Here is a 26,725-nt window from a genome sequence, read left to right on the forward strand (position 1 = left end):
CAATAGCAGGGAACGATGTTAATGAAGCGTCAAGATGGCGGCTAGGTAAACACGGCCGGTGAGTGGCTCCTGCGCTGGCTGCCGGGGCCTGAGGGGCCGCAGGGAGCCGGTGCGGGGGGGATGGTTCACGGCGGGAGGGAGCGTCCGTTCATTGCATACGGGCGGCACCTGGCGGAGGAGGGAGTCAGGAGGTGCAGCGCGGTGGCAGCTGGGGTGGGGGCCGCTGGGTGAGGGGCGGCGCGGCGGGAGCCGTCAGAGGGGGCTGGGCTGATCGTTGGGGGGAGGGGCAGGGAGCGTTCTTGCTCTTCGGCAGGGTGGAGGTTTTAAGAAGTGCGGGGAGGAGGGATAGTGGGCTGGGGAGGGGGAAAGGACAGGAGAAGGGTGGAGGTGACTTTGTCTTTGGGTGGGCACAGAGGGTTAGGTAGGAGGTTAGGGAAGGGCAGGGCTCGGGTTTCATGCGGGTCCTGGATGTGAGGTTCATGATTGCATCTCAAAGTACTGGGACACGTGGTAAATGTCAAGAGGTTCTGGTTGAACCTGTACCCTTCTCCCAAAACCCCACCTAGCATGAGCCCTCTTTCGTTTCTGGAGGGGGAACCTGCCTGAAATGAATCCAGAAAAAAGGAGACCTTTGTCTTCCCTGTTTTCCTACTTTACCTCCTCCAAAGTGAGCCTGATTTGGACTGTAAATCAAATCCAAACAACTTTTGAGAGTGGGGGCTGGGTGGTGCTGTCCCAGGTAGCAGTTGCAGGAGGAGATGGAAAGTAGTGAGGCTGAGAATAATAAACTTATCATACTCTTCATTGAGAGACACTAGGGCTATCATGTTAACTTGTACCTATAAATATCTATTTAAGTCAGGGTTTGGCTTTGTAAAAAAGTTACTAAGTCATACCATTGTTAGATTCAAAAGAAAACAGCACAATGTTATATTTTCAGTCCGATTCAATGCTGACATAAGCTGTACAAATGTTGCCAAACTGTTAAAAAGCAAATATGTCAACCACACCCATAGGTATCTTAGAAGTAGGTAACATCTGCCTAGGATTGCCTGTGCACTTGCTGCCTTTGATCCCTTGTGGACATTTGTCAGAATTGTCCATTTCTGATCATATAGCAGGTGGCTAAAACAGTGACTTCTTTCTTTCTCCTATCTGTCATGGTCAGGCACAATTTTTCCCCCCCTTTACTTTTATTTATTTATTTTTTTCAGACCAAGTCTCTCCGTTGGGAGGAAGTCACTTAATTAGTTTTAAGATAAATTTGAAATTGTCTGATGCAGATTTTGCTCTAAGTTATACTAGTGTCAATCTAAAATAACTCTATTATAGTCAAGTTTTACGATTGTGCAGCAAAATAGAATCTGGTCTTGTATCACTCGTGATTTATGTTTTTGTGTTGCATGATTCAGTAAAACACTTAGGACCAAATTTTTGAAAGGGTGTGTGCAAAACCAAACAAGCACTTTTGGAGACACTTGACTTACAGTTCCAGGGTACACACAAATCTGACTGTACACACTTCAAAAGCATCTAGCCCCTAATGTGTGTCTCCCAAGTGGTTTTTTTTAAATACTCATTCGTGCACTTTCACAACCCTTTGATAATTGTTCTCTAGATTCAGGCAGTATGACTTACTGCATTTAAAAAAGATCTTGAGTTACAATTTTTCTATACTTTATATTAAAAACTGAGTTTTAAAATTATAGGAGAGCAAAAGGACCATTGTGTAAACTGCCCTCTCTACAAGTGTTAAGACTTTCTGCATTAATTCTAATGAGCTTGTCTAAACCACTTAAAACTTCTAATGGAAGTAAGATTATTTTTTGCTTTTTCCTCTTGTCAAGAGCATTTAAAATATTTGTAATGCTGTATTTCATTATTTCTAATTCTCTGCATCCACAGAGAAAATAGAATCTGGATAAATTCATATGAAGTGTGTGTCTTCACAAAGATTTTTTGCTGTTTTGCTCTATTTTTTAGACTGGAAGATGTGGAGTGGGCTGTTTCCTCCTGGTGTGAATGACAGTGATGTTGACTTGAGTTCTGATGATGGAGACCCAGTGGATGGTCCTGTATCTTGCTCCGCGGAAGATAAAGTAGATGAGGATGTCAAAGGAGTTCAGGTTTCTGATTTTCAGACAAATAGACCTGAGAGTATCACTGAAAGTAAATCCATTCCTATAGCAGTGGCAGATGGAGAAAACGAATATCAAGAATGCCCTTCTGGAGTTTCTTTAAAAATATGGAATGTGGGTATTATTAGTTTGTCTGCAAATGACCAGTACAAAATTTTAATATACATGTTCAATGTTGTATGGCTAATCTTTATTTAAGTGAAGGCGCATACGATGTGTAGGATAAAATAAAGCAATTTGAATAAAATGTAGTCTGCCATGATCCATTGGAACCAATGTTAACCTAACAAGCTGCTAAGAGGGATTTTTTTTTTAATGTAAATTTTACTTTTGCTTTCTTTCAAGACTGGTAAAGCCCAGGGGAGAAAAATAATATAGCACAACCACTCTTGCTTATGAAGTTTTCTGTTCACTTTAGGGCCTGAGCACCTAAACTTCTTTGCAACTGGCTTCTGAATGGTTAAAGATTTGTAATTTAGCATATTATCCAATCAATTGAATATTTAAGATGTAGTCAACAAAAAATGTGTCCTTCAGTTTCCTGTAAACCCTGCCATTCAGTATCAAGTTGGGTTAGAAGACCGTATTCATTTTCTTTGATCTGTACATGTTTCATATGGGGAAAGAAAAGATTGGAAAATTCATACTTATGAGTTGACCAGTCTACACTGATATTTCACAGTGGGCCTCTAATTCTGAATAAGGATTGCAAAAAACTAGTCTCTCATCTTTCTCCATAGCCTAGATAGCCAGTTATGTAAGAGGTCTGCTTCCAGTCTTCCTTGAACATTCACCCATCATCTAAATTGACCTCAGAGGACTTTATGAACATGCTCACTGTTGCGCCCTTAATGTGTTTCACGTTAGTTGTGTACCTTATAATGAAGTTTGGGATGCAGTTCTGAAGAATCATGGGGACCAAAAGAAGGGGTAGGGGCAGAAAATCAGAGATAATTTTATGTGGTATGAAGATCACAGTCTGTTGTGTGTAACTTTTGCAACTTATTACCAGTAGAATTGAACTTGCACTGTATAAGAACCTTCGTATAGTAAGAATTAGAATTTTGGGTAATGTTTTCAGTACACTTTTTGACTTAAAAAAATTCTGAGTTTGCTTTTTCCTTCTCCTGTAGAAATTTCAGGAGCTTCAGAAGAAAAACTGTGAAATGAAAGTCCAAACAAATCAGGGAAACAGGGGGAAAAAGAGAAAACGTTACAGAAAAGGTATTTCATTTAATTATAGAATTAATACCAAATGCATTTTGATTTACTAAAGTGGGTTGGAAAAAACTGTATTTTTTCAAGAAATACAGTGAAAGACTGGGCTGGAGGGCACCATTGAAGCCAGCATTCTGTGCCTGTGAACCAGAGATTTTTGTTGTGTGACTATGTTATGGAAACAGTATAGATTTATACTTGTGCTACTTGCAAGGAAATTCAACTTGTAAATGTTCTTCAATTAATGTTGATTTATCAGGATTACCAGTTAGCTAAAATATATTTTAGTAATCCAATGACTCACTCTTGCTTTAGCTTTCTAAATACAATTCTCTATTACAGATACTGTATAAAGTTCTTATTATGAAAACCCTTATTACTGAGCATAATCCTATCGCTTTAAAAACATTTTAGAAAGTAAGCACTATGGGACCAATCCTGCTAACGGGGTCTGCCTAAATGGGGTTCCATTGACTTGTTGGAACTCTGTGTGGGAGGATCTCTTGGCACCTCAGGCCTTAAAGATTACTCAGTAATACCATACACATTAATCTTGAACTAGTCTCTTTTAATGATTTGTACCAGAAGTTTGTGAATGTCTTTAAAATATATTTGCTTTCTTTATTTTTTCTTTTCAGAAAAACTGAAAAAGAACAAAAAAGAAGTGATTGAAAGGTATAAAAAAATCAATATAATTATCTGAAGTGTGTTTGTAAAGGGACATTGTCAGAAAGAATGAGTACAAAATTTGACTAACCTTAGGGCCACATACTATCTTTGGATATCTGTAAGCAGTTTCCAAGTCAGTTAGAGTCTCGGGCAGTCAACAGCTGTATTTGACCCCTAAAATTATTTGATGGGGAAATTTCTTGATTTAGCAAATATTGACTTGGGTCGAAATTAAAATAGGAGAGGAGGGGCCTAACTTATTATTACTTAACCCATAGCTATGTCGACTTGCCCTCAATTGCACTACTTGTATGTGTAGTTACATGCGAAGTTAACTGCAGGATTGGGGCCTTACACGATTCAAGTACAGATATTGTGAAGTAAACAAAAGGAACTGTTAATTTTGTTGCCATTAGAAAGTTGAGTAGGGGGTAACTTTTTCCAAATGGGAGAACAAAACATTCTTTTTTTTTTCTTCTGGCGTATAAAAGGTTATTACAAACAATGGAGAGTCTAAAAATATGTAGCTGATAATGTTAACTGCTATTCATATTTTAACTGAATAATCAGTTTAATTTATTCTGAGTGTGCTTAGTACAAAGTTGTGTTTGTCTGTTTTTCAGTCAGCAATCTTCAAATGAAGGTCAATGGAAGGAACTCACGCAATACTTCGGAATTAATGATAGGTTTGAATCTCTTGTGAGCAACAGTGCTGCCCAAAAGGTGATTGCTATTCATAGTTTCTTAGAAGTATGATGACAATGATATATTATGACAAAACTAAAATCCAGCTATAACTGAAATAAAAATAAGGCAGAAAGTTGGTTGAAGGTGAGTAAATAATCATATACTTCTATTAGAGAGAGAATTCTATGTAACACTTGTAATATGATCTGCTAGTTAGATATCACATGCAATTTATAGATATTATATTGAAGAATTGCTACACTTTCTGTTGCTACAATATCCCTGGGTATTGCCATCCATTTCTCTCTCTCTCTCTCTCTCTTTTTTTTTCCTTCTCTCTGTGATATACGTAGGGAGAAGTACACATCTGATTTGGCTAGGGTGAATTTCTTTTAATTTTAAAATACTTCAGCTGATACTTTTAACTGAAAACAGTGGAATTGTCTTGGAGGTATAGGGGTTAGTTATCTAAAAGTGATACTTCATTTGAAGTAGTCTTTTGAATTATTAAGACATTTATGTTATTAAAATGTATTAACATGGCCAATAATTCTCTTAGCAATTTCTGGCACTAATTATTATTGATTATCATCAGTAGTCTCATTTTCAAAGCTCATTTATCTTTGTAAATTATGTTCTTTATAGCAGTGGCTCTCAATCTTTCCAGACTGTTGTACCCCTTCAAGAGACTGATTTGTCTTGCGTACTCCCAAGTTTCACCTCACTTAAAAACTTCTTGCCTACAAAATCCGACCTAAAAAGCGCTAACGAAGTCAGTACAAACTAAAATTTCATACACTCAATTACTTTATACTTCTCTATATACTATACACTGAAAAAGCACAATATTTATATTCCAGTCGATTTATTTTATAATTCTCATTTTTACCGTAAAAAGAAAATAATTTTTCAGTAAAAGCATACCGTGACACTTTTGTATTTTTATGTAGCCTGTTGTAAAACTAGGCAAATATCTAGATGAGTCGAAGACCTGCATATACCCCTCTGCATGTACCCCTGGTTGAGAACCACTGCTTTATGGCATTATTTGGTCAGTGATGTTTCTAGCCAACGTTCAAGAAATTTTTATGAAACCACATCACATTTTCTAGGTTACATATCCCAAGCAAAGTAACTTTGACCACTGTTTTCCGAGTCCTAATTCTAGGCAAACATCTGCTCATAATTCTCCCTAACTGAAACCACAGGCTTGCACTGAATTCCTCAGGTTAGACCTGGGTAATGGAGGAGCCTCGGCCAGTAAAATGTGGAATCTCTCCAGCCGAGATGATTAGATGAATTGTTTTTGTTAGTGCTGGCAAACTATTAATTATATCTATTAATTTCATAAGGCATCAAACAGAATTGACTGCCATCACAACTTTGAATTATTATTTTATTAAATTTTTGTTCTTCTCTGACTTACATCTTCAATGTATGAAAATGAAAAGAAAAATCCTCTTAACAGTATTTCTCAGTAGTAGCAGATGTTATATTTTCATTTACCATTACATCTTTAGAACAAAGTAGGTTAGTTGATCAGCTATGACATATTGTACTTTAACAATATTTAAATCCAGTCAAGAAATGGAAGTCTCCTTTTTGATTTGGAAAAAGGGGTTTTTTGGTGAAATTTTTAAACAAAATCTGCTTGTGGATATCTGTCACGGATCCACAGATCTGATGCTCTGGAACTGTCCTTGGGAGGACCCCTTTCAGTGGGCCAGGTTCTCCCCTCTCCATCCCTTTAGGGATTCACTTCTTCACTAGTGTAAGTAATTTAGCTTTACTGCCTCCTTAGACTGAACCTCCAAGCCTTCAGCACTCTTACTTCATGCGGTGAGCTCCCTTCAGTGTGTCCGCCTGAGCTGGAATCCTCAGAGAAACTTGTACACCTAAAGGGAGCAATGCATCCACACCTTCGGCATCTGCAGTGACTCTCAGCCAGTGTTTCAAAACCAGTAAGGTTTATTAGATGTCTGGAACACAGCATAGAAAGTCCTTGGTCAGCACAGAGAATGAAAAGTTACCATCATGGTCAGCCCAGAGCCCTGTGACCCCTCTTTTGCCCCTGTTCAAGAGAGTCTCAAGCTTCCAACAACCAACTCCTAACAACGTCCCTCCCCCCCTTCTCCCCCCCCCCCCCCGGCCACTCCTCAGTCCTTTTTTCTTGTTCCTTTGGCAAACATGGCTGGCGTTCTGTAGAGGGGTGGGCAGTCCATGGTTGTTAGTTGCTAGGTACCAAATGTCCTGGCAACTGGAGTGGCCATTGTCATCTTGGACTCCCCATATACTAGCGGCCCTTGCCCTAAACAGCTAGGTGTCAGTCACACCTGTGTCTCTGGGTCTCTGCATAGAATAAGCAACCTTCTCCTGCCACCTAGTTAACAATACAGCATATAGGGGAAACTGAGGCACACACACTAGTCATACAAAATATTACAGAAAATTCCCACTCTGGCACAACCTCAGTTCCACTCCTGTATTCCTTCAGAAATATTACAATTGGAATCTTCAGCAAATACAAACCTACAATTTTTTAAAGAGCACATATGTATTTTTATAAAACTTTCATTAGTCATCCTTAATTTGAAGACATTAACTTTAGACAAGTTAGAATTTGCCTCTGTTATTAGGACACTTTTTTTCTTGTATTCAGAAATTTTAAAAATGTAAAACTTTTTTTTCCTCTTTCATACCATGATTATTTGAAGACTTGGATTTAGTAGTACAGCAAAGTGGCATGGTGCCAGAATTCAGTTTTGAGATAAAGATAAGATCTAAGAACGGCAAAGATACAGTGATGATTGCCATTCTTCATGTTACCTGACATATACACTTCACATTTTATTTAGGAAAGCTCCAGGGATGGAATAGATAAGCCAAACCATATCTTGAGATGAAACTTTCTTGTGACAGGTCTAAGCTAGTCCATGTAATATTTTTTTTTAACTACAGTATTTACCCTACACATAAGGTGGGCTAATACAATGATTTGTGCTCAGTCAGCCTTTCAGTGACTACTTAATGATACTATCCATTACAACGCTTAGACAAATGTGATTTGTTTTACATGGAAATTACAGATGTGTGAAATAAATATAATTCTGTTAAACAGATGTTTAAAATGTACATGAGGAGTTCTCTCTATAAATCCTATTTCATCATTCGTTTTGGCCTGAAGATGTTTGCCATTTTTTTTTTTCCAGTCTGGTCTTGAAGTCAGCATAGACAAGTCTTTGACTGAAGGGGATGTTGAGAGAGCTGAGGAACTGAGTAATAGATTAGCCACTCGTGAGGTAAGTTGACCTAGTTAAATACTACCTCTTAAAACTCTTGACTTTGTGTATCTAGTCATAAGTCATTATAATTTAACCAAATACTCTTAAAGATTGTTCCTGGCATCTTTTCCTTTTGCTGCTGCTTACATAGGCTTCTTTCAGCCACGACCTATTATAGCCACATGTGTAACTTTAGGACTGTTTGGACAATTATATCTGAATTTTCAATGGCTCGAGTAATATCTATCACAAGAAGACCTGAACACATAACCCCCAAAAGGATTGATCTCAGACAAACAAGTTATTGTGGAGCCACATTAGTAACTTCATAGTTATGACTATAAATAACTTTCTGTAATAATCCTAAAATTTGAACCTTCTTCCACATCAGTTTCTCAAGAAATTTCAGATGGAAAGTAGCTTTCTTATTAATATTCTGTACCTCAGACTTTGCCTCTCTTTCCCACCTCAACAAAATTTATCCTCGAGCAAACTGGATGAGAGAGCTCAGAGATATAGTTATGTAATGAAAAGGGGTTTTTTGGTTTTGGAATAATTTTAATTATTTCTGTTTTTAAGAACATATCTCAAAATTAGGTTGGTCCAGAAACTTCACATCTTTTATTACATTATCTGCAGTGGTAGCTAGTGTGTCTGAGTAATTGTGGCAAGTGGGTGGCTATTTGTAGAATTAACTTATGAAACGTTGATCCTTCAAAAGGTTTGTAAAATGCTGACATAACTTTTCAACTCGGGTAGTTAACCTGTTAGATGCCTTTGTGAATTTGGATTTAGAATTAGAAACCACACAAATAAATGTGTGTATGGCATCAGCAGTGCATCACTGGAGTCCAGCGTAGGCAGCTGGACTCCAGCTTCCATGAAGGCAGATGGAGGGTGGTGAAAATGTGAAGAAAGAAAATATTGGAGAACAGCTCAGAAGCCAAGGAAGGGAGAACAGTCAAATGTGGCTCTAAATAAAGAGAGGAAATGGTTTGTATGTTTCCTCCTATTTATTACTAGAAGGTTTTCCATTTTCCTGTTAGAACATATCTCCTACCTCCTGTTTATCTTCCCAATCATGCACACGGGTTGGAAATTTCAGGTCTGTTGGCTAAGTTACTAGAATTCAAAAGGTTTTTGAAAGTTTAAAAATGGAGAAGGAAAACACCACAATCTACTTCAGATTTTCACATAAATGTTTTTAAAATATTTTAAAATAAGAAAATTTCCAGCCAGACTTTTTTAAAATAGAATTAAAGCTGCAATTGCTAATCAGTTAAATTTAACATGGTACAGTATACCATTCTAGTTACTCATTAAAAAGCAGAGTTTTGGAGGCTAGGAAATTTGTACTTAAGCTCCCATAAATAACTTAGTTAAATTCTTACTCTGCCTCAGTACCTGTCCTCTACATATTCGCAGGATACTGCCTTACTCAGCCACTGAGAGTACTATGTAAGTAACTACCATACACTATCTACATTTCCACTAGTGACTGGAAAACCATCACTTCACGTAGTATAATTACAAACCCAAGAATGTTTGCTATTGGCCATATATCTCCCTTTTTGAGGTCACCCACCTGCTCAGAATGAAATATGCCAACATCTCACCTCTCCTTTCAAGTACAGTATAAAAACACTCCTAATATATCTCCTTCCAAGAACAGACCTGTAATGCACCATTTCCTCATCTACTCTAAATTAGAGTACAACAATCAATAAAACATGCTGAGATTTCTGTGCAAATTTTTTGACTTAAAATATAAATTAACATGAAAAGTTAAAAGTTTTTGTACCATTTATGATATACTATTATCTGAATTGAATAACTGTTGTAACTGGGCAAGGGCCACTAAAGTTAAAGAAGTCAGTATGTAATCTGAGATGTGCAAATTTGAACATAGAAATGATGACTGGAAGAAGTTTGGAGCTGTGTGAGTCCAGAATATGGAGTGACTACTGAGCCAAAACTAAATGGGGCGCAGTGGAAAATTTCCAGTAAATATTGGCTAGCATTGGGATCAGTGTCAGTTGAACCCATTTTTGTTTGTGGTTGTCATAGATATGATAAGTGAGAATATATGAAGGGAGCTATCTTGGAACATGCTGTTCGCTGATGCCTTAGTGACATGTGTGGAAGATTGTGAGGCCCTGCACGCCAGTTTTGAACAGTGGTAATGTACTTTTGAGCAGGGTGGATTTAGAATGAATGTTGGCAAGACCAACGCTATGTTAACTGAAGGAGGAAGATACTTCATAAAGGCAGAGAGCTAAGTATGAAAGAATTTAAATACCTGATGATGATGCCCTGCTGAGTGATGCCCAGCATCATACTAAAGCTGCTTCGTGCAAACGATGAGAGCTGACCCCAGGTCTGTGTGACAAAAAGATGCCAATAAAGTTAAAAGATGAATGTGTAAAACTGGAATTGGGCCCATCTTAATGTATGGAATAAAGACTTGGCCAACCACAACAAAGAAAATCAATATGCTCTCCACCACAGAAATGAAGATGTTGAGGTGGTCAAATGGTAGGACATTCCATGCAGGAAATGAAATGATGTTGTAAGGGGCCTGCAGGTTGCTGTAATTGAACCCAAGTTGAGAGAGGCTACGCTATGTTGGTATGGGCATATCAAGCGGCGACTTGAGAGTTATATCAGTAGGATGGCTCTTGCAGTGATTGTGGATGGAAGACGACCAAGGAAGAGACCAAAGATTCATGAGCCACATATCAGTGGACCTCAGAGAGACCAACTGTATAAAAGCCTGGCATACAATGTTGAGTTTTGGAAGAAGGCTATAAAAGTCGCTGACCCCAAATTGGGAAATGACAAGAAAGAAGATGATCATTCTCTGAATTGGGTAGACATGGTATTGTACAACACCTAGCATATTACAGGTCCTATTGTTATATATTATTTGTGGAACCTTAACTCCAAATTCTTGATTTTGAAGTATTAGCAGGTTCAAAAAATAAGAATACGTTTGAAACAATGTTAGTGTTCACAACCTTCATTCCATTTTGGTTAAGGTGGTTAGTCTGAAAAAATAATACATTGTGAGAGAAGGAAAACGCAAATGACCATGCCCTGATTTTCCAACGCGTTTCGTGTGGGCAGTCTCCCAGTAACTTCAGTGGGACTTTACACAGGTACAGGGAATTGCCCATTCAAAACTCATTGCAAGATTGGTTCTTCTTTTGTGACTTAAAAGAAGAGTCTGCATAGGTTAAGGTGGGTCTCCATAATTGTGGGAGCCGGGGGAAGGCCTATCTTTTGTTCTGGTGAAATCATTCATGTAAGTAACTGATTGAGTAAAGAGCCAAACAAAGGCTGCAGTTATGGGAGCAGCTGAGTCAGAACATTATTGTCTCATAGACCAGGTACAGACTAATAAAACAAAATTGCTTTCACATTTTTAAATATTGATGCAAACATCCATGTGATCTTCTCCCATTCCATTCTGAACTTAAAAAAAAAAAATCTTGTTTTTGTGAAATGCTACTTTTTTTTTTGTAGAAAGTGAATTAATTCTAAAAAACTACCCAATTTTTTCAGTTTACACAAGTTAAGCTGTTAATGTTACTTTTCTTTTCACCTCCAAAAGTTGTAAGCAACAGGAAATGGTTTGAGCCAAATGCGGAGAAAGATATTGACTGTGTACGGTATGGCACCCATGAAGGTGGGCAAAAAAACAAGATGAGTTGCTGTTTCTTATATACAAACTGCATTATTTTACATTTTATTTCTCTGAATTATTATTCCTGAGCAGAGTTGTATGAAGATATCAAAAATAAACTGATTCTATTTGGGGTACAGCCCCCTTGCAGCCCTGTGGAATGTGTATTCAGTGGGTGGGTGTTCTTTTGGAAATCAGGTGTACAGATTTTTAATCACCACCATTTTCTTTCTCAAGAAGCAGTAACTGGAACCTGCTGATAAAGCCTTTGCTTTGAGGCACAGATCCCAGAGTTCTTAAAGCTGTTTCCTGCTTTAATAAGTGAAACTAATTTTTGATGTATAACATTTATAAGCCTGTGAAACTGATAGGGCAGCATCAGTTTTTAGAAAAATGAAGCCAAAAATAAAGAAATGTCTGGAAATAGGCAATGAAAACATGCCATAAAAAAGCTAGGGAATGCCAAAATCATGCTGTCGATGTGCTATCATTATGACACAGTGAGGGATGATTTTTGTGAAACCTGATTCCCTTAGAATCCGAGTGATGACTTACAGAATGTGCATAATCTGGAGACTGGCTGGGTAGATCACTGAAATTCACATCCCTGAAACCCAAAGGTGTTTTTTTGTTTTTTTTTTTGCCACGTAACACTTGTTTCAGGGTATTTGGAGGCACACATTGTCATGTTGTAGTATAAGGAGTAAGTTTGGAAGCTGTCTATTGTCTATATTTCTTTGATGAAAATACACCTGTCAAGGAATGGATTGCTGTTTCAGGAGAGATTTTTCATAGCACTGTGCACACAATTTTCTTTGTGCTCTTAAGCCTGGTTACTGGATTGTTGTGGGCTAGCAATTGAATGAATGTGGAACAAATACAATCTGATTGCTTTCGTCATGGGGCAAAAATTCTCCAGGGTCTCTGTTACTGTAAGTCAAAACAGATTCAGATCTTTTCCAAGCATGGACCTTATACATTCTAATTTTCAGTGCTAAAATGCAGAATTGTTTAAAATATCAAAAATTATTTTATTTTAGTAAACTTTTTGTAGTTCTACAGTGTGCATGACAAGATTTTTCTACATGAAAATTAGCATGTGTATTGTAGCAATTGTAGAGTGAATCATGTTAAGGTAAGGTGTTCGGAGCTTGGATTTTGGTATGCTAGTGCATGTGCTAGGAAAATAAGCAAGAGAAAGTAAAAATGGTATGTCTAACTCTTATTGATTAAAAATAATATAAACTATTTTTTTAAAGTGTGTGGGGAGGAAGTATGGAAGCGAACACATTATCTCCAATTCTGCGGTTGGTGTGCACAGAAACACATGCATCTCCTCACAGACAGACCCACTGACTTTCACTCACAAGTGACTATGCATGGATCTGATTGTAAGATTGTGGACTACATGTATAACCTCCCTTGATGCAGCTAGATGAAATTCATTATTTACAGAAATGTAGTATATATGTGGCTGGTGAAATTCACCCCAATCCCAGCACAAAGATTTCTACAAAGAAACTGTAGAATCTCTGTATGGTTTGAAGTAATGAACACACTAACTTTATGGTCATTTTGCCACTTTATAGGCTGGAATAGTGATGGCAGTTCCTTTGCACATACTTTGAGAGTTTGGGGGCTAGTGGATATCTGTAAGTGTAGAATCCATGGGCCCTGCATTCAGCAAGTCCTCTTTCTGATTATTTTGATCACCATGGCGCTCTAGTGGTTCAGTGCTTCTTGGGCAGGTTCTCTATTACTGATTTAATTTCATTCTGAGAGAGTATACTTCATAGAATATACTACTGCAGAGGCTCAACCTCATCTGTGTGGGTTATATACTTCTAAATCTAAAAAAGCACACAAAGTTTATCTAGGGTTTTTAAACACTCTATATAGTACTGGAAAACATTTCAAAGCATGCATCTTCCAAGAAATTTACTTTAATTACTATGTTAAGAATGGATTGTTTTAATTTTCTTACAATTTGCACAGTATAAATATTCAGTTAAAGTGTATTTTATTGTAATCCAAGTGCTATCTTTATCATATCCTAATCTAAGACTCTAAGCATTAGCAAAGTGCTCCATGTTTTAAAGCTCTGCTGCTTGAATGTAGAAATGAGTACCTAAGGCCATGGTTGCAACATCGTGTATTTAATGATAACTTGTTTAACCTGAGAGTTATCAAGAAAAGTATTGAATATTTATATAGGAGTTATCCAAGGAGCCTTGAATCTTTTTTAGAATGGATATTGTTGAAAGAATGAAGTTAGCATGGTCAGCTTTGCAGTGTTTGTAGTGAGATGCCCTGGATTTCGTAAACCGTGTTGTTTGGTGGTGGTATATCCAATATGCTAACCATGCTTGCTTTGGTAGCAAGCTTTGAACACTTACCTAATATGACTGAAAATCCTCCTAATCAGTAGACATTTTTTTAATGAAGTAGACTTCATTGTAACATAGGCTATTACCTTAAATTGCAGTGTGAATGGTTCACTTACTGTACTTGTTGGACTTTTTAGGCACTCCTTTAAATAAGTTAATATTGAGAACTTAGAGCACTATATTGACTCTGCATAACAGTAAATGTACATTCTATGTAAAAGTTATGACTCAAATTACTTAGTAATATCACATCAGTGTGAACTACATAATCTGTTAAAGATGTTCACATTTCCTTTACACGCTTACATATGTTGAGATGTGAATATAAATGTAAGGCTGTGGCTATTTAATTCTTTGTAAACTTGTTCTAAAATTGATTTTGCGTGACCTGAAAAGAGATCTTTTCAATACTTCACCCTGAAAATACTTTACATTGTTCTTTGAGTGAACCGTATTTTTCTTTAATGCTGTCATGCTCGAATGTTTTGTTCTGTCTCTGGAAACAGAATGCAGATTTCTGTATGGCTCTAATAGTCCTGAGAATTATTCTGGCTAAAATTCAAACTTTTCATTTCACTTGTGATTATTGTGTAGCTATTATTGCTGCATAGGTGCCACATTGTCTAAGAGTGCGTTAGCCTGAGGGCAGTAACTTGAACACAATAAAATGATCTTGACCACATTAGATTTACCTGTCAAAAGAAACCTTAAAAATATTATGTAATTTAGAGTACTACATTACTGAAGCAGTTGTCAGTCTTTAAATAACCTGTTTTGACAGCACTATTCCTATGTGTTTAGCTTAGAGGTTTCTGGCATTTTGGTGAGAATTTTCAAAAGCTCTAATTTACAAGTAAACTCTGCATTATTGTAATAAAGCTTAAATGAAATATATGCTTTATAATCAAATTAATTAACCAGTCATTGGGATACCATTCTCATCTCCCAACAGAGCTACTCTGTTGAGCTTTCTATCGACTCTGATGCTGTTACATGATTTTTTGACCACTTGCTAATAATTGTTGATGAAATTGTCCTCATTTGGAAGCAAATTCTAGCTTGATAATTTAGATTGGGGACCATATGAGCTAGGTTCCTAAAACTATCTCTGTATTTTAAAATTTGACCCTATTTTTAAAGAAATAGTATATAGCTTGTGGTTGCCAAGTCATACAAACATCCCCTCTGTTAGATATACACAGGGTAAATTAATTGCATGGGGAAATGGCTACTCTACTACCACTACTATGAATGGAGTTGTATTTCTAAATTTATCTACCCCATTCAAAATTTACTATAATATGTGTAGATACCCAAAGTGGTTGCAACAAATTTAAAGACTATAATTGCACAGCAGTTAACTTAGGCTTCATTTATATTCAAAGACTGGAAAAAGGAAGAGTAGATTTTATTTTGTCTTGGTGATAGGTTCCCCCCCTCCCCCCCCGAACGTTTAGTGGAGGTGCTTCCAAATATCTTTCTTCATTAAGATTGTTTTCCTTTAACCTTTGCTATATGACAGGGTTATCACCTAGAATTACATTCTTATGCTCCTCTAATTATGTATATCTTTTCTTTAACAAACCTTAAAAAAAGATTTCAGATGTTACAAGTCTAATTAAAGAGACAGACAAAGCCGAATTTATAGTGTAGATTTTTTCTGCAGTTCAATTAATCAGCATGTTTTCTCTTTTAATTAAAACCATTTTAGTAAATTAAAGCCCACAGCAAAACACATATATAATTTGTTTGTAATTAGCTCTTAATTGGTGGTAGTTGAAGCTTAGCACCCTTGGTTTCTTTCTTCATGATTGCCATTTTATTAGCAGCCAGTCATTAATTAATCTTTTTTTTCTAATTAGCTTATAAAACTGTTGATGGCACATTATTGTAAATGTGATTTTAAGTTCAAAGCTTGTTAATAAGCTTTCTTACTTAGAAGAACAGAGATAAAGAAATTGCTGAAAACAGTACTACAGTTTTTTTTTTCCTAACTGCCTTTCTTATAAGGGGACTGTGTAAAGCATCTAACAGCTTATAGTTAATTTTTAATGCTGTTTTCTCATGTATGGAAGAAGTTACTTGCATATAAGTGTTTAAATCTAGAAGAGAGCTTAAATATTAGAACATTTTTCTGTCCTTGCTACATTAGTGTCATCGAAATATAATTTTGAAGTTTTAATATCCAGCATAAAAAAACAACAAAGGTATTACAAACTATTTTACAGTGAAAGTTGAGCACATCCTTGAAAGGAGACAATTTTCACTGCAAAATCCACTCAATATTCTTGTTTGCTTTATATATTTTATATACGTCAGCAATGGATAACATTCCATAACATAAAAGGAGAAAATCATTGCTAAAGGCAAAGTCTGAAATAACTAGATTCATATTTGATGAGAAACTGTAATACTGTATTAAAAGGCTGTTTGGCTTCTCTGGTATGACCATAGGATGCTTCAGGACCTGTTTGAATAAAGATGTTTTGTAAAAGCCTCTGTGGGTTTAGCATTTTGTAGATCATACCTAAATATGACATTTCTGGAGCAGGTCTTGAATCTGCTATCTCATTACTCGTATCATAGAGAGTTTGTATTTTAAACATGACTTCTCATTTAATGAAAGGTCTCTGCTGAATAATATTCCAAATTAAATATCTCAAGATTTTCTGGAAAGTTTTCTGTAAATTACAGTAAATGTCTGTTGAAACTCAATAAAAATGTTTTCTGTCTTGCCGCCTGAACTTTACATATGATTTCAACTTCAGCCATTTCTTTGCTTGTTTTAAAAGTGTTTTATGATGCTGTGCAAGAAACACTAGAAAGGGATAGCTGACAAGGAAAAAAATTAAAAATTGGGTAAAAAGTAAATGAATAATGTCATATTACTAAAAAGATGAGAGGCTAATTTGTGCCGACTTTTTGCTAATTTTGTTCAAGCCTCAAAATGAGGAGCTGTCACCCGTTCTGTGTAGCACTGATGACAGTGCCAATGATCCATGAAATAAGCTGCCGCTGGCTTTGTTCTGATAAGAATGAACAAATCTGCACAATGTACGGCTCCCAGAATCTCATTTTCATACTTGCATGCAGGCTAAAAGAAATAAGCTGTTTGCAGGCTTGATTAATCAGACATTTGAGGGTTTTTTGTCTCTTTGATCTCTTTCGTCTCCTAGGTAACTTGCTTGACATTAATGTTGAGCTTGAGTAAAGACAATCAGGAATTGTAGACCAAACTGATATAAAAATTAAAGACCTTAACACTTTAAGTACTCCAGTAATGGTTCCGCTTTACTTCAGAAAACATCTGTTTTCATTTAATTAAAGAACAAAAGAGAATGGCATCAATATTTTTCATAGAAACCTGTTATTCCATACAAAGTTAACGTATGATAATTGGTATTTTTAAATAAGTGCCTTGAAACTGTTCAAAAAGAGGGAAAACTGTAGCTCACGAAAGCTTATGCTCAAATAAATTTGTTAGTCTCTAAGGTGCCACAAGTTCTCCTGTTTTTTGCGAATACAGACTAACACGGCTGCTACTCTGAAACCTTTAGAAATTTGTTACAAGGTAACAATTTCAGATGAGTAAAATTTTATGAAAAATGATGGATAAGAAGTTTACATGTATGCTATATCAAGCTGATAGAGTAAGATATTTGAAATGATTAATGGTGAACTTTAATATGGAAAGATTTTGCCTCATGGAAACTGAGTTGATTAAAAAGTTTGTCTTAAAAAAATCTATACTGTGTTACAAGGATGAGCCATTATAGCTGCTTTACTACCCAACATGATTTACACACTTTAAACCTGTAAAATTGAAAGGAATTTAAAAAAAATGTCGCAGTGCATTTGCTTGAGGTTATGCAGACGCTTTTACAAATCTTCCAAGTGGCTGTAAAGATGAATGCCTCAAGGGTCTAGCCAGGGCCCTGCTTTTCCAACCAGCTAAAGCCCTTATCTTAAATCCAAGCAAAGTACCATTAATCTTTTTGAAAGACCTTTTATGGCTTTTAATATATCCCAAATTAGAACATTTTACACCCTTGGTTCCTGAAATATGGTGATAAAAAGCCTTTAGAGCTTAATTTTCCTTACTGCGTGCTCTGACCAATTTGCAGTTCTTTGTGATAATGTTTAGACACCTTAATTAAAATGCAGCAAAATATTGGATGTTCTATATGGAAAATGCTGATACTTTGGCTACACAAGAAATTGTTGTATATATTTTTATTAATGTTTTCTTATTTCTTACAACACTGTATTTTGTTGAGTTATCTGATGACCCGAAATGTGCTCCCCCCCCCGCCCCTTTAAATGTAAAATCCATTGACCAAGCTTTTAAGGATTTCTTCTGGAAGGGGAAGTGAAGATGTATGTCTGGGTGTGGATGGGTGCAGAAGATGCTTAGTTGGAATAGAATGTTTGTGTATGTTTAAACACAACATATTTGTTTTTTGCAGACTAGGTTTTATGTAGCCCTAAAGTGATAGCATTAATACTGCAGAACATTTATTTCCCCTTCTTTCCACATATACTACAGAGGATCTTATTATCCCATTTTATTTCCATACTTTCAAAGATGGAAGTATTCATTCCGCCTTCACAGAAACAGACTAAAATATTTTTCGGTACATTTATAGACATCAGTTATGTAAGATTGTGTGTATATTGATGTTAAATAGGCCTGCGAGACTATATTTCAAATATATACTTAAGGAATAACTATTAGTTAATTCATTGTACCAGGACGTAAAATTCAATCAAAAAATGACATATGAATGCTGTGAATTCATTGTCCACTTATTGTGCTTATAGTCCTCTGATTGCTCTATTGATTAAGTTAATAAAATTATTGTGCTTTGTCACATAAATACTCTTTTTGTGCATTTAAAATCTACTGTATTCCTTTAAGTTTTTACTGTAACTTCAGGAATTTGTAATTCGTTAAATCTGGATTATTTCTAAATGTTGCTGGGATTTTAAGGAATTTAATTTTTATAGCAAAAAATATAATGCTTATAAATGCACTTAAATATTAAAAGGCTGCATGTCAGTAACACAATGTTATACTTTAGTTCAGGAGCGGGCAAACTTTTTGGCCTGAGGGCCACATTGGGTTTCTGAAATTGTATGGAGGGCCAGTTAGGGGAGGCTGTGCCTCCCCAAACAGCCAGGAATGGCCGGGCCCCCACTCCCACCCGACCCCCCCAGGGACCCCTGCTCCATCCGCCACCCCCTGCTCTCGGTCCCCAGACCCCCTGCCCCTAACTGCCCCCCGCCGCCCCCATCCACCCCTCCCTTTTCCTGACTGCCCCCCGGAACCCCTGCTTCATCCAACCACCCTTTCTCCCTGACCACCCCTGGACCCGTTGCCCCTAACTGCCCCCCAATTCCCCCCCACACACCCCATTCAGCCCCCTCCGGGACCCCTGCCCCATCCACCCCTTCTGCTCCCTGTTCCCTGACCGCTCCCCGCTGCCCCATCCACCCCTCCTCTCATTCCTGACTGCCACCCTCCCAGGACCCCTGCCCCTATTCAACCCCTGTTCCACGCGTGTTCTGAACTCCCCGACCCCTATCCACGACCCTGACCACCCCCTGAACTCCCCTGCCCTCTATCCAAAACACACACACCCCGCTCCCTGCTCCCTCACTGCGCTGCCTGGAGCACCGGTGGCTGGCAGCGCGGCTGCACCAGGACAGGCAGCTGCGCCGCGCAGCACAGAGCACTGGGTCAGGCCGGGCTCTGCAGCCCCGCCGCCCAGAGCGTTATGCCACGTGGCGGCATGGCTGTGGGGGAGGGGAGACAGCGGACAGCCTTCTGGGCCAGGAGCTCAGGCAGGACGGTCTGCTTTAGTTAGTTTTTGTGTGATATGCTTTGTGACTAACTTCAGTTTTTATAGTTCAGATGTCAGTCTATTGAATTACTGGATTATGTTAATTTTTGATAATAATCAAAACATCATTATTTGGCTAATGATGTAAAACTTAGAAATATTGGCTGATCAAATGATTGATTTGGTGCATCAGGAGGACTCCTTAAGGACATATTTGTGACCCATAAAAGGTACAAAAGATAGATTAGAGAAATGTTTAGCTTTAGCCTTTTTAAGGAATTAACGTAATAATCAATGCTCACGTTTTAGCTATTTATTATTTGTAGAATCATAGAATACCAGGGTTGGAAGGGACCTCAGGAGGTCATCTAGTCCAACCCTCTGCTCAAAGCAGGACTGATCCCCAACTAAATCATCCCAGCCAGGGTTTTGTCAAGCCTGACCTTGAAAACCATAATAGAAATGCCTAGGGCTTCAATCAATTATCAAGAACCCCATTGTACAAACAAATAACCAGGCTGTCCCTGTCTCAAAGAGCTCACCATTTAGGTTAAGGAGAAGACACAACAGGTGGGTGATTGAAACAGAGAAACGGGATGGGCGCGAGAGTGGGAAACAAAATAAAAATAAAAGAAACATGTCTTGAGTAATAGGCAATAGATTCAACTCACCAGCTGCTTAGCTGTTAGTGTTTTGTATGAAGTCTTTATAACATACAGATACCAGTATTTCACTGGTGAAACAAGATCAGTATGCCACAGTCAGCCTTCCTTTTCAGATTTCATTAAAAATGCTGCATTCTAGGGGTTTGATCCATTGCCTTAAGAAGTACAATTTTCACAGAAGTAAATTGCAGCCCTACCTGCATAGGGACAAATTCTGAAACCTCAAATTATCATGAAATGCAGTTGTCATTCTTTGACCAGCTCAAGTTGTAAAATAAAGCAGCTTCTTTCTTTCTCTTTCACCTGATCTCTATATGTGTTGCCATGACGAATGCAATTTCCAGTCATGTTTTCAGTAGTCTGAGACCCTTGTTCTGTTACCTCGGCCTTGCACCTTGGTATTTTTTTGGATTCTTTTGTTTGCAGTCTGGGCTGCGTAAGGCAGTCTTCAACTGGAAAGATGCTCATTGACTTCAGGCTTTGAATAGTGCCTTGAGTAAGTTATTGCTGCAAGAAGCAGCAACTTGTTCTAACGTGTTCTACCAGTCTTGGCCAAATGAGTTTTCTGGTTGTCAGGAAGAATAGGAGTAATTCTGAGAAGAAATACTTTCAAGACATTATATTTTTGCTGGCAGTATTTAACATCATGCACAGATATCACAAAGGTCAATTAAAATGAGCAGAAAGTTAGTAATGTTCAGTAATGGAAATCTTTGAAATTGGCAATTTCAAAATTGTTGTGTGGCATTATTCCATCTGGTCTTTTCCCTGACGTATACCATGGTATCAGTTCAATTCCCCTTGGGTGAAAAAGTTTGTAAATACATAAATAAAATGGCATCCAGTTTACATCCTGTCAAAAGCTTATTTGAATAACATGCATGTTTATTAGCTAAACAATGATAATCTAGAGTCTGATAATATGAAGATCATTTTAACCTATTGCAAATGATCTCTAAATACGTTATTTCAGTCAACTTCTCAGTAGAACATGGCAACCATTTAACAGTGTGTAGTACCTCTAGATAGTTTAGGATGGAAGTGAAGAACACTTCAACAATTGGATCTGTAAGCAGATACAATACAATTTTCTAAATTAATATTTTGGCCAGGATGCTGGTAATATCCTCACTACCTCCCTTCCTGCAAAAAGTGCTATGGAAGTTTTTAATCTCCACACATGGTCAAGAGTTAGAGCCAAGCTGGAGCACTGGTTCAGTAATATTCTAAAAAGGGGATTACTGAAACATATCACTACTACTTCCTGCAGCATGCTGGGTTTTCCCTGGAGGTCTTCTACTTGATATTGGTAAGGCCTGACACTACTTATCTGAGAAGATCAGCTTGAGGGGTTATGGGAATACATTGTTTGGTTCTGATAAATCTATTGAAGATCAAATTACACATTCTAACTGTTTCTGAAGTTGATTTCCATAATACTATGCGTTCTGAAAATTGTGATCTGCACAACACAATATGTTCATGGAAAGAAATTTTCTTTTGTCTTTACTGACTCAGAGTATGTCACGAAAGCAACTAACAAGATGAAAGTAGAGTTGGTCAGAACATTTTCAAAACATTTTTCATCAAAAAGTGTTGTTTATCAAGTTAAACAATAAGGCTTCTGAGGTTCACAGTAGGCAAGAGAGGCAGACACATGAACCAAATACCTGATTTTCTTGATCCAAAAGCCGATGATTCAACACAGTTCCATTTTGCAAAATGTTCAAAAGATTTTGTTCCAGTGAGTAAAAAAAAACAACAAATTTTGAAACCTCAAATTCATGAAATGTAGTTGTCATTCTCTGACCAGCTCAAGTTGTAAAATAAAGCAGCTCCTTTCTTTCTCTTTCACCTGCACCATCCTAAACACCACTTGAGCCAAATTCATCCCTAGGATTAGTGGAAATAATTCCCATTGAGTCACTGGAAATTGGACACATTTATAGTAGGATACCAAACCTATGCATATTGCAGTTTGTCAGTTATTCTCTCCTGATCAACTTATATATCTAACATGTTTCTGGTACTTCCATCACTACTGAATTTGGCCCTTAGTTTGAAATATACACTGAATACTGAAACACTCAAAGCAATGGCTAACATGCCAAGTTTTTATTACTTAAAAAAAACTATATAGGTTGGCTACAAACTTTACACATGTAAAACTTTCTTGTTATCTTAGTTCATGTGATTATATAAATAATTTTCATTCTTTTACATGATGTATTAGACAAAAAACTAGACCAAAGAGGGTAGCTGATGCTCTACTAATGCCCAACACATAAGATCTTTCCTCTTGCACTTGTCTCATGTTATTGAGATTAGCCAATTAAAATCCAGCCTGCACCAGTTCTAAAGTGCTTTAAATTCCGTATGTGAAAGGTACTGTATGTGAGGAAATGTTAATTTTTTGAATGTACAGGTATACCATCCGTTGGATGGGTGGGATTACTCAGAGCCTTGAGGACCTCTACTGTTCTTGCCCATCATTCTTAACACTGCCATCTTTCTGGCTGATGAGGTGTGGAGGTGGGAACAGATCAGAATCATTGCTCCTTCAGTTCTAGCTGTCTTTTTGGACCAAAGCACACAGAGTAAAATGGATCATCTGTCTCTCCCATAGAAAATCTGGTCTTGTTCAGTCCTATGCATACATCGATCCATCTGATTTTTCAAAAGATATCGTAACTCATGTTAGCCCATGGGAAAGAGTATCAAACTAAATAACTCATTGATAGGCCTCATGTTTGATGTAAACCATTTGCTTCTGTTGACTTTTCTTTCTGTTCCTTCTCACCCCTTCTTAGCTCGGCGTGAAAATTGCTAAAGCTGTTGCTTGTCGCAACTTTGTAAAAGCCAAGCAAGATACGGAGGCTTCCCAAGAAGCTCGAAAGAAAAAGAAGCTTGCCTGGGGGTGCGTCATTTGAGTACAATATTCAGTATTTGTGGTTTTGTTGGCTTTAAATGGATTCAATAGAATCTCAGTTAAATGTTTCCTTACTTCAAATAGACTTGTGCTGATCCTTGTTTGTTTAGTTTGACCTGATTGTTTTTTTCCTGAATAATGAATCAGACTAAATATATAGTTGGTACCACAACTGATAACTTATTCTAATGTTTATATTGCCTTTTTGTAATTAGTAGGTTACTAAAAACCAAATTCTGATTTTTTTTTCACTGAAGTTAAATGTTTTCTCTTGAAAACTCCCAAATATCACTGTAGTGGAACCTAACATGTTTTTGTGTTTCATTTCAGATTTGAAGCAAAGAAAAGATGGGAAACAAAAAGCAACATGGGATACATGTAGTTCTGTCTTGATCTCATCTGAAAGTAAAGCTGTTTAAAATATAATTATTGTGGGTTTAATACAGTATATGCTGCCTCTTTTATGCTTGCATAACTAAATCTTGAACAACTAAGCAAGGTTAATAGTAGTTTTTAAAAAAACTAAGCAAAAACTGTTTGTTTACTTATTTCCCGTAATGCTCTTAGATTTCTATATCTTGTTTCAAATTCCTGTTAAAATTGTAGTGGGAATAGATATTTGATTATTTTTAATGCACACAGAAACTTAACATTCCACTCATTCTCCAGATGGACAAAATTCTGTATAACACATCTCAGGTCTGAAGAATTATGGAGCCTGGTCAAGATTCCCATAAATCTGGACCCAAATTTTCAGTGCAGTAAGGTTCTGTTAGGTGGCCACGGCTTTTATAACGATAAAATATTCATGTCAGTGATACATGGGTGTGGGTAAAAGGACAGGTTCTTCGTTTAAAAAAAATCAGTATCTTATCAATTATACGTCTGATCTACTAAGTAGTACAGATCTTATCACAGTATTGTTTTGAGGCTGCTCTTTGAATCATTTGGACACAAGAGATCAGTTGGTTGAATTGAAGGTATATCATGAAATGCCTGAAGAATACCAGAATATTGACTTTTGTGACGTTACCCAATGCTCCTTTTATTTAGTAGTATTAAGTATGAAAATAATTTTAAATTAAGCTATTCTCTATACTACTAAAAGTATCTTATCTTTGTATTATTTATTTATGTGGCTAGATGAATTGCAACAAAAAATTTTAGTCTGAGAGTCCATGAAGCGCAATGCTTAGATTCATTGCGTGGATCTAGTATGCCCCATGTCTTGGAACCAGCATCTTGAAGACCCTTCCAGTTTATCCTTCCCCACTTACTTCACATGTGTTCAAATTTTAAAATCCCTATCTTGTCAATGGGACAAAATGTAGAAATATGAATTTTGAAAATATCTAAAATCTGTTATGTTGTGGAGTTGATCAACTTACACTTGAATATCAAATGCAAACTGTATTCGGTGCCAGATGTTTTATAAAAGAATTATGCTTTGAATGCTTATGTTGTAAGTAACAAGAATTGTTAATAATGTTTTTCTAAAATCATTCACAGTGAAAAGTAAGGACACATTCAAGACTAGCAATAACTTTTTTCCCTGAAGTTTTTGCCTATATGTTTAGTCACCAAAATGCCTGAAATGAATTGGGAATGTAAACGTCAGTTGTTGTTAAACAAGATTAATATGTTTCAGGCCAAAGGTTTGGTATTAACATAATGGTGATTTACTATTTAAGCACTTCAGGCTAAAACAACTTGCCAAAGAGTAGTACTTTGAAGGTTTACGGCACCAATTCTAAGACCTAAGGAATAGGGCGTTTGTTGGTAGCCCTCGGGAAGTGGGATATATCTTTTTTTTTCTTCTTTTTTTCCCCTAGCAGAACATTGTACTTTTCATAAAGATGAGAGTTTGCAATATTGTAATCCTAGAGTCAGCTGTAATTAGTTATGATGACAGAGTTAAAGACAACTGCCAAGACTGTAAACCAGTGGGTAAACAGGATTCTGAAACAGAACATCATAAAATTCAAACTGTATTTTAAATACCTGTACCTTTTTTTGGAAGAGCCATTGGCGTGGGGAAAGGAAGCAAGTGGTATGTAGTCCTCATATTATTTATTTTATATATGCATTAAATTTACAAATACATAATGTATAGTTTGTGTATGTATCTGTATTTTTCCCACATGGAATAACATTACATTTAAGACATTATGGCTTATGAAAATGGGAAAATGCCTTAGTGGTTCCTTGGCAAACCTAGAAAAATACTATATGAAGAATTTTTTTCTGAATTTCAAATGTACCAGAATTCTATAAAATTCCTATCTGAAAATTCAAGTGAAATTATTTTTACTGTATATAGCTTGTGTCATAAATATAAAGGGAAGGCTAACCACCTTTAAATCCCTCCTGGCCAGAGGAAAAACCCTTTCACCTGTAAAGGGTTAAGAAGCTAAAGATAACCTCACTGGCACCTGACCAAAATGACCAATGAGGAGACAAGATACTTTCAAAGCTGGAGCGGGGGAAAGCAATCTAGTTAGATATGCATTAGATTCTGTTTTGTTTAAATGGCTGATAAAATAAGTTGTGCTGAATGGAATGTATATTCCGGTTTTTGTGTCTTTTTGTAACTTAAGGTTTTGCCTAGAGGGATTCTCTATGTTTTGAATCTGATTACCCTGTAAGGTATTTAGCATCCTGATTTTACAGAGGTGATTCTTTTACTTTTTCTTCAATTAAAATTCTTCTTTTAAGAACCTGATTGCTTTTTCCTTGTTCTTAAGATCCAAGGGTTTGGGTCTGTGTTCACCTATGCAAATTGGTGAGGATTTTTATCAAGCCTTCCCCAGGAAAGGGGGTGTAGGGCTTGGGGGGATTGTGCGGGGAAAGACGTTTCCAAGTGGGCTCTTTCCCAGTTATATTTTGTTAGATGCTTGGTGGTGGCAGCAATAAAGTCCAGGGACAAAAGGTAAAACAGTTTGTACCTTGGGTAAGTTTTAACCTAAGCTGGTAAAAATAAGCTTAGGGTTTTTTTCATGCAGGTCCCCACGTCTGTACCCTAGAGTTCAGAGGGGAAGGAACCTTGACAACTTGTTTATTTTTTTAAACAGATGGTAAATAAATGTTAGGAAAAAGATGGCCTTTTTATGTGCTATACACTGAAAAAGCCAAATGATGCTAATTATTCTGTGCCCTAAAAACAGATTAATATGTTACAATTTTTGGTACTTTAATAAAATTACCTCTGTTTTAATAATAGAAA

The 26,725-nt window shown here is 36.9% G+C and overlaps 1 protein-coding gene across 2 annotated transcripts; it reads left to right on the plus strand.

The window, feature by feature from the left end:
* Positions 1–26,219, plus strand: FAM204A (family with sequence similarity 204 member A). Of its 2 annotated transcripts, none has more exons than XM_077823049.1 (8): positions 1–58; positions 1,984–2,252; positions 3,272–3,362; positions 3,995–4,031; positions 4,649–4,748; positions 7,922–8,011; positions 23,384–23,490; positions 23,833–26,219. In XM_077823049.1, exons 2-8 carry the CDS (start codon positions 1,992–1,994, stop codon positions 23,882–23,884), a joined length of 738 nt encoding a protein of 245 aa, XP_077679175.1. In that variant the 5' UTR covers positions 1–58; positions 1,984–1,991; the 3' UTR covers positions 23,885–26,219. The 2 variants fall into 2 exon arrangements, with proteins under 2 accessions (XP_077679175.1, XP_077679176.1); XM_077823050.1 differs by lacking the exon at positions 1–58 and adding an exon at positions 60–191.
* Positions 26,220–26,725: the final 506 nt, after the last annotated feature.

This window comes from Eretmochelys imbricata, chromosome 7, assembly GCF_965152235.1.
Source record: "Eretmochelys imbricata isolate rEreImb1 chromosome 7, rEreImb1.hap1, whole genome shotgun sequence".
NCBI lineage: Eukaryota > Metazoa > Chordata > Testudines > Cheloniidae > Eretmochelys > Eretmochelys imbricata.